The sequence below is a fragment of the Spinacia oleracea genome, chromosome 1, assembly GCF_020520425.1.
Source record: "Spinacia oleracea cultivar Varoflay chromosome 1, BTI_SOV_V1, whole genome shotgun sequence".
NCBI lineage: Eukaryota > Viridiplantae > Streptophyta > Magnoliopsida > Caryophyllales > Amaranthaceae > Spinacia > Spinacia oleracea.
In genome coordinates this window covers 123,768,441-123,776,312 of record NC_079487.1, presented here as the reverse complement: position 1 = coordinate 123,776,312, position 7,872 = coordinate 123,768,441, and the positions used below count along the sequence as shown (strand labels likewise).

General features: G+C 37.9%; 1 protein-coding gene across 2 annotated transcripts; it reads left to right on the top strand.

Moving 5' to 3' along the window:
* Nucleotides 1–417: 417 nt before the first annotated feature.
* On the top strand, nucleotides 418–7,760 carry LOC110774769 (uncharacterized). 2 transcript variants are annotated; one of them, XR_002529577.2, is made up of 3 exons: nucleotides 418–2,907; nucleotides 5,530–5,805; nucleotides 6,945–7,082. XR_002529577.2 is itself a non-coding variant. In XM_021979358.2 (2 exons), the coding sequence occupies exons 1-2, from the start codon at nucleotides 1,273–1,275 to the stop codon at nucleotides 7,296–7,298; spliced, it is 1,989 nt and encodes a 662-aa protein (XP_021835050.1). In that variant the 5' UTR covers nucleotides 424–1,272; the 3' UTR covers nucleotides 7,299–7,760. The 2 variants fall into 2 exon arrangements, 1 of the variants encoding a protein (XP_021835050.1); XM_021979358.2 differs by lacking the exon at nucleotides 5,530–5,805 and having other exon boundaries at nucleotides 424–2,907; nucleotides 6,945–7,760.
* Nucleotides 7,761–7,872: the final 112 nt, after the last annotated feature.

Below are 7,872 nucleotides of genomic sequence, written 5' to 3'. Positions count from 1 at the left end.
CAAAGTTTAAAAACTTTGACCGTAATTAATAGTATGATTAAGAGTATAAATGTTAACGTGTGGGATATCATTTGATTCGTTTCAAAATAAATTTTCTAAAATATCATTTTTTTTGTAATTTTTACTAATACGAAATTAAAATTATTAACGGTCAAAGTAGAGCATTGGAAACCGCGCATAATGGAAAAGTGAGGAACATTATGAAACGGAGGGAGTATATGACACCTAATTAATTATCTACGTGACACTTGATTTTTTTTAATTCAAAAATAAATTAAAAATCTTATTTTTTATTGGCCGAATCCAACAGTAATCGTAGGTAGCGCTCTAATATTTCAGTAAATACGCCTCCTACAAATACCTTAATTGTTATTAGCTCCGATCCCTTTTGACCTTTCCCATACCCGGAAGGCCGGAACATTTAGTTTTATTTTACCCACTTCACTGTCACTCCGTAATACAATTGCAGGCTTACCACACGCGATTTCCAAAAACGAACTGTTCCATTCCATCCCAGTTGCTTTCTCCATGTCGCCCAATTTTGCAATATTCCCTTTCAGATTCCCAATATTATACACACATTTTGTCGCATTTTGCTTCCATGCTGGGGTTTCTTTCATTACCCATTAGATTTCCCCTTTCTCCTGTATACCTTGCTTTGATTCTTCTCTTTTTTCCCCCTTGATTTCTTCAATTCTTGTTTCTGGGTTTTGTCTGATCCTACAACACTTCTTCAGTAATTCTACACTTTTTGGAGAAAAATTGTAAAGTGGGGTTTTCCAGAAAACTTTGAATCTTGAAGGGTGGGTTCACAATCAAGAAAAAGGTGAGATCTTTTGTATTTTTTGGGCTTAAACCCCCTTTTTAATTTTACGAATCTTTTTTGTATTCCTGGGCCCATTTTAGAATTCTTTTCTTTACCTTATATGATTGCTTAATTTGGTTGGATTGGGGTTTGTCTCCTTGTAAAGAATCATTGCACAATTTGGAGTAATACCGATGCCAATTTTCTTCAAAAGAGGAAGAAATTGTGTGCGTTTTTTTGGAGTGATTGGAAATCGTTCTATTTTTGATGGATTTCTATTATGAGTATCTGAATTGGTAGCTATTTTTTGATGGGATTTGGTTTGGCTGTCAATGTCATTTCTTTTGTGTAACAAAGAAGATTATAAGGTGATTTTTTGATTAGTTGTTTTGGTGCAATAATAATAATAATTGGGTGGTGTTCTACTTGACACTTGATTTGACTGCCTGGTAATTTGGTGTGTATAAATGGCGGGGGGTGGTATAGATATATCGAAGTATGGTCAATGTCCGGTTCACAAGGCGATTGTCACAAAAGACCATGCAGCTCTCCGGAAAATACTGTCCGGCCTACCTCGGCTTTCTGACCCTGCAGAAATTCGCTCTGAAGCAGCTTCTTTGGCTGAGGAGGCGAAAGCTGATGCCATTTCGTTAGTGGTTGATAGGCGTGATAATGTCCCTAATCGAGACACCCCCCTTCACCTGGCGGTGAAGCTCAGTGATGAGACTGCGACGGAGATGCTTATGATTGCTGGTGCTGATTGGAGTTTGCAGAATGAGCAGGGGTGGAGCGCGCTGCAGGAAGCAATATGCAGTAGACATGAAAGTGTTGCAAAGATTATAGTTCGGCATTACCAGCCATTGGCTTGGGCTAAATGGTGTAGAAGGTTGCCTAGGTTAGTTGCAACTATGAGGAGGATGAGGGACTTTTATATGGAGATTACATTCCATTTTGAGAGTTCAGTGATTCCTTTTATTTCTAGGATTGCCCCTTCTGACACCTATAAGATCTGGAAGACAGGTGCCAATTTGAGGGCAGACATGACATTGGCTGGGTTTGACGGTTTTCGTATCCAACGTTCTGATCAGAGTGTTATTTTTCTTGGAGAAGGATCTGAGGATGGAAAGTTACCTCCTGGATCACTTTGTATAATTAATCACAAAGATAAGGAGATAATGAATGCACTTGATGGTGCTGGTGCTCAAGCTTCTGAAGCGGAGGTACAGCAAGAAGTGGCTTCTATGTCGCAGACCAATATATTTAGGCCTGGGATTGATGTAACTGAGGCTGTGCTTTTGCCACAGCTCACGTGGAGACGCCAAGAGAAATCAGAAACAGTTGGTCAATGGAAAGCGAAGGTGTACGAGATGCACAATGTGGTGGTCAGTATTAAATCAAGGAAGGTCCCTGGGGCTATGACTGATGACGAGTTCTTCTCTTCGTGCAATGATAACGAAACAGATAGTGAAGAACTCAATGAGATTTTGTCAGAGGAGGAAAGAAAACAACTTGAACTTGTGCTTAAGGCGGATTCTTATGAAGGGACGACTGAGGGTGGTGGTGGTGGTGGTGAAGGGATCATTGCACATCGCCACAGTTGTCATGAATCCAGGGATATTCCCATTGAGGATGTTAATGGATGTAATAATGTAGACAACAAACATGAGAAGAAAGGATGGTTTGGTGGTTGGAGGAAGCGGGACCAGAAGTATGAAGGACAAAAGAAACTTGTTCCTCCGAGAAACTCCCTTTCTGTTGATGAGAAAAGGGGTGATGTTGGCAACAATTCTCCCTCTAGAAATCCAGTTAAACCTGGAAGACATTCCGTTGACGCTGTAAGGGCGGATGAGTCACATAGAGGGAGGGACAAGAAAACATCTTCATCGGGAAATGTTGAGAATGGCAATCGTCACAAAGATGGTGGTCAGGAGAATGAATATAAAAAAGGAGTAAGGCCAATTCTTTGGCTATCTTCTACCTTCCCACTACGTACGGAGGAGCTCTTACCATTGCTCGACATTCTAGCCAACAAGGTGAAGGCAATTCGGCGTCTTAGAGAACTGTTAACTACAAAACTTCCTCTAGGAACATTTCCTGTCAAGGTTTGTGTTTCGATCTCCTTTCTTCATTCTTTGTTTTTTACCCATGCTTTCTTTAGGGTTGCATTAGAATATTTGGTTGTGTTATTCATATGATAGATTTTTGCTTCAAAACTATGAATTTAAGTCACCTTTTCCTGTGCATCGCATTTGTTTTTTATACAACACATTATGATTTCTATCAGCTATCTCTATTTAGTATTTACATAGGGTAGGATCATCACTTGTTATATTTATATGATACAATAGCAAACAATGAAATTGGATCCTTCAGCGATTAGTAGATCCAGATGGTATGTGTTTCATGGTAATTCTGTTGGGAGCGTTCTAGTTTGTCTTTTGTCAATTTGAGATCCTGGGGCTTGTACTAGGCATGCTGTTTTCTTGATTTTCCAGGAAGTAGCAGTGTAGAAGATGTTATTAGAAGATGTCAAGGGTTACTCCACCTTATAGAACTGTTGTTAAATGTCGATGATCTCCTCAAGCTTACTCATCCTAGGTCACATGTTTGTTTAGAAGATGAGGTTATCTGTTATGGGAAGGTAAACTTTGCGAGACATAAAACTATGGGGAATGTGGATAAGAATAGCTCAATGACAGTTATGTAGAGAGGGTTCATATTTTTAACAAAAAAGGGGTAATTATTAGCTTACTCATCCTAGGTCACATGTTTCTTACTTTTTGGTTTCTCCAACCTTTTCTGCCAATGTTCAAACAATTTGATACTTATCCTGCAAAAGAATTTTTTTTAAAGGTTAATTTTTCAAATGCTTTCTGAGCTTCTAGAAAATTTTATCGCCGGAGGATGCAAACAGCAAATGTATAGACCTAGTAATCCGTCATCTTTTCTTATCTCTATTGAGTCAGTTTATCTCAAAACTTGGATCCTCACTCTGTAATCACCGTAATCTTAATGATAGGTTGCCGACCCCATTCATTTTGGGACTAAGGCTTGGTTGTTATTGTTGTTGTATTGGTCGTTGGACTGCAAACTCTTGAAGACTAAACTTTAATGTTTTCCACAAACTTGGGCAAGTAAAAGTTTTTTGGATGTAATAACTCTCTACTTACTTCTCCTGGGCATTCTATCTATTGTTTTCCATTTGTTCCTCAAGGGTGAGCTGTTGTTCATGAGTGGTCTGAGCAAATTAAAACCTGAGACTTGATCTCTAGACTCTAGCTTTTGATTTTTCACCTGGCAGTAGACCATACTACCTTTTGTGACAAATTTGGTGATAGAACAGGGAGAAATTGGCTTGAAAACATTGGATTTTACTCAATTACCACGAGGCCTCTATTATTTTCTGTAGCAGCAGATCTTTGAATGACCAAAGTAGTCACCAAATATTTCAGCTTTGTGATTAAATTTCTTCGATTACCCAGGTTATAACTATAGAGTACAAGATTATCCAAGTGATGGAAATGGAAAACATGTTTAGGTTGAAGTTTTCAGTGACTCAAACTGTCAACATTGAATTGTTTGTTTCTTATATGGGGCGGCGCAATGATATTTGTAGGTCTATTGCGGAGTTTTATTTAGTGAGGATGGTGCGTTCTTATTGTTTCTAGAAGGATAAACTGTGCTCCATTCTTATATTATATGCAATGTAAATTGATGAATTCACTTGACTTAAACCCCTTTCTACGTTTACTTCCACATCCAAGAAATTAAACTCATCAGTAGAAGGTACCATGCGTTTGCTGCCATGATGCGTGTTAGTCTTATTTGATACCCTGTTCTTGCTAGAAATGCAAGAAAATCAACTCTGATTGGCATGGTTATCCAACTTTTGTCAATTTTAACATGGAATCCATTTCACCTTTGGGGACCTTCTACAACATGGCCTAAGTTGATGTAACCGGACAATTTGTGTGGTTTGGAGCGAGAATTTTGGATGCAGTATAATAATACTGCTGCCTGTGATTGTATGTTATGTTCTTTTAACTGGAGAAGCCTAGGGTTTTGGTGCAAGTGGGGGTTGGTGAGCGAGGTTTGACAGCTATATGCCTATATTTTAAGAAAATTATATCCTGGCAATCACATTAAATATTGTACATGATGTTGAAACGCAAATGTTTCTGTTATTAAGTTGAAAATGAATGCCATGACAACACAATGGTTGTGCAACTGCAGGCTATTTTGGGGTTAATTTGGTTTGGTTTGCAGACATGATCTTATTTACTCCTGCTTTTGCTGTTCTGTAGTTGTATGAGCTATGTCATTTTTATGTGCCTTGTGGAAACTGTATCTCAACATAAGGTTCTCGAGTCTCTAAATAATCTCATAAACATGCTGTGATTGGGATTTGTAAGAACTATGTAGTTTCAAATGACATGAAACTATAATCTTATTGGACATGATTTGGTGATTACTTCAGTGCGATTTGAGTTAGGCCTGAATGCCACCCTTTCTGACACTGGCTTGTCCATAATTAACTTGAATAGAAAGCCATCTGTACGACTCCTTAAACTAGGTGTTATAGTATAATTTTCCTTTTTTTTTTTGTAAAACTTTCCATTTCTTTGGACTATTACTTGGACGTCAAACTAGCAAGATACTTTGTGTTGTTGAAACTAACTGTATAAGTTTAGTTGTCTGAGCCATATGGTTATTCCTGCTGCTAGGGTTTGTGGTGGACCTGTTGGTTGGGTGCTGTGGACATATGCAAATGCTACCGGAACATATTAGTTGGAGTCTGGAGGGTGAACCTTAGTCTTCTTGCTTAACCTAGTGAATGACTGAGGTCGATTAGTGAGTTGTTATGTATACTAATTTGGTGGAACATAGAGGCACAGAGCTTGCCTATTATGGAGGTGTTCTCGCACTGGTTCTTTTAAGCTTCTTTTGATACTGGGAATCTGGGATTTACCCTGGCCTGAATGCGCCCAACATCCTCTAAGGTAATTCATGTGAAAATCCGTTCACTGTTTTTTATGTGAAAGGAGGTCATCCTAAATATTTGAAACGACGGAATTCCATTAACAACTGGTAGATATGTAACTTTGAAGACAACCATTTAGTGATTGTAGTTGGCTGTAAGAAGTCATGATGGCCTGTCGAATCCATAATGACTTTTAGTGATTGATGAATAGTTCTCGAAAATACCATCTGAAGTTAGGTCCATTCTGCTCAGCAAATTAATATTTTGTCTGTGTTCCTTATTCATCTTTTAACTGTAGCGAAAAGTGGTAATGTTTCTTTAAGGTTAAAATGTCAGCATTTTGGAGAAGAAATGAAGTTTCAGTTTTGTAAAGTTTTAGATGAAATGTATTTTGGATCTTTGTCTTCTATTTAGCTTGAATCCCCAAATATCTTGTATTGATGGTGCAAGTTCTGCTTAGTGAGTGATTGTTTTGGCTGACAGAATTACACAGAAGTAGAAATTACTGGGAAGTGGAAAATCATGTTGTTCCATTGATAAAAACACAGAAAGTGCTATTTCTTCGGAAGCTTAACTTTCCTTTAAAGGTGGGAAGATGCTTACTTGATTTCTTCAGGTAATTAGAACTGTAGAAGTGTGGAACTTCATATGTTGATTGTTCTGCTGTCTGCAGTCAACAAAACAGTTTAGATCACACAAAATGAAACTCGGGTAACTGGGAATTACAGTTTATTAAGAAGTTTGATCCTTGTATTCAACCAAATAACTGCTGAGTAACGGGGCACTAGGATCCTTGGATGTGTTTTCGGCTGGTTTTGCATTTTTTTGTTGTACATTGATAAACTGTTTTCTTTGTTCATCCTTGTTCTCGTTTTTTCATTCAATTTTTGATTGTAAGTTATCTGATGGTCACTAGGAGATGATTTGTTACTGACAAGGTTTATTACTGACCATCTTGCTTTTCACTGTGGGATACTTATCTGATGTTTTTTTTTGTTTTTTTTGCGGAATGATGTTTGCATCTTGTTTCACTTAACTATTACAGCAGAATTTTATTTTTCAAAACTATGACCATTTTTCATTTCCCTTTAAACCCATTCAGCTATTCTTACTGTTGTTTTGCTAACTTCATCATCATTATTCATTACTATTACCCAGGTTGCTATCCCAGTGGTCCCTACAATCAGAGTATTGGTAACTTTTACAAAGTTTGAGGAACTACAACCTAGTGAGGAGTTCTCAACACCACCTTCAAGTCCAACAGCTGTTTCTGATGCGAGTCTAGCAGTAAGCAATGCTCCGAGTTCCTCCTGGTTCAGATGGGTTAAAGCTCCTTACCAGCACACATCCTCATCAACTGATACTACTACTACTTCCAGTAACAGGACTGAGAATAGTCAAGACCCTTTTGCTATCCCTTTGGGCTATGTTTGGATTACTGCTGAGGAAAAGAAAAAAAAGATGGAAGAGAAGAACAAATCTAAGAAAGGGAAAAACAAACAACAACCCTAATCTGGCACATTAACTGAAAGGGTGGGTATACATAGCTGACAAAACAGGAATTCTCGAAAGAGCAGAACAGCACATTCAGTTACAGTTACCATGTAGATAAGTAGGACTGCTGGCCAAGTTTCCTGCTCTGTTTAAAGGATTCAAAGGAATGATAGTTACTACTGCAAATCTGGGTGTTTAACTATAGTTACAACTTTGTCGCAGTTGTTGCTGTTTATGCAAAGTTGGCGTGCAATTGGTTTATACTCCGTAATTAAGGGAATTACATTAACAAAATTTTCAAGTTGTATTCTTTTTCGACTGGTATATTATCAGTCTAATAATTTCGTTGCTTTTGTGTTGGAGAAAGGAGCACTGTTCTTTGACATTTTTCTGCTGAATCCAAACTATGCTTGGAAATGAGTACAGTATACTTTTCTAATTCAGTAATTTGCTTAATTTGGTTCACCAGGTTGCTAGAAATCGATATTTGTGTATACCAACTTTTACAGCCATTTCATGTCATTAGCTTCACTTTCTACACACATTTTCCTTTACCGTCTGAAAGAAGTTGCTACATGCCTACATTGTCCCA

Excerpts from the sequence above, each read along its gene's own strand:
- LOC110774769 (XM_021979358.2), top strand. The coding sequence starts at position 1,273 with ATGGCGGGGGGTGGTATAGATATATCGAAGTATGGTCAATGTCCGGTT. Across the intron at positions 2,908-6,944 it reads TAGGAACATTTCCTGTCAAG|GTTGCTATCCCAGTGGTCCC; the intron begins GTTTGTGTTTCG and ends ACTATTACCCAG.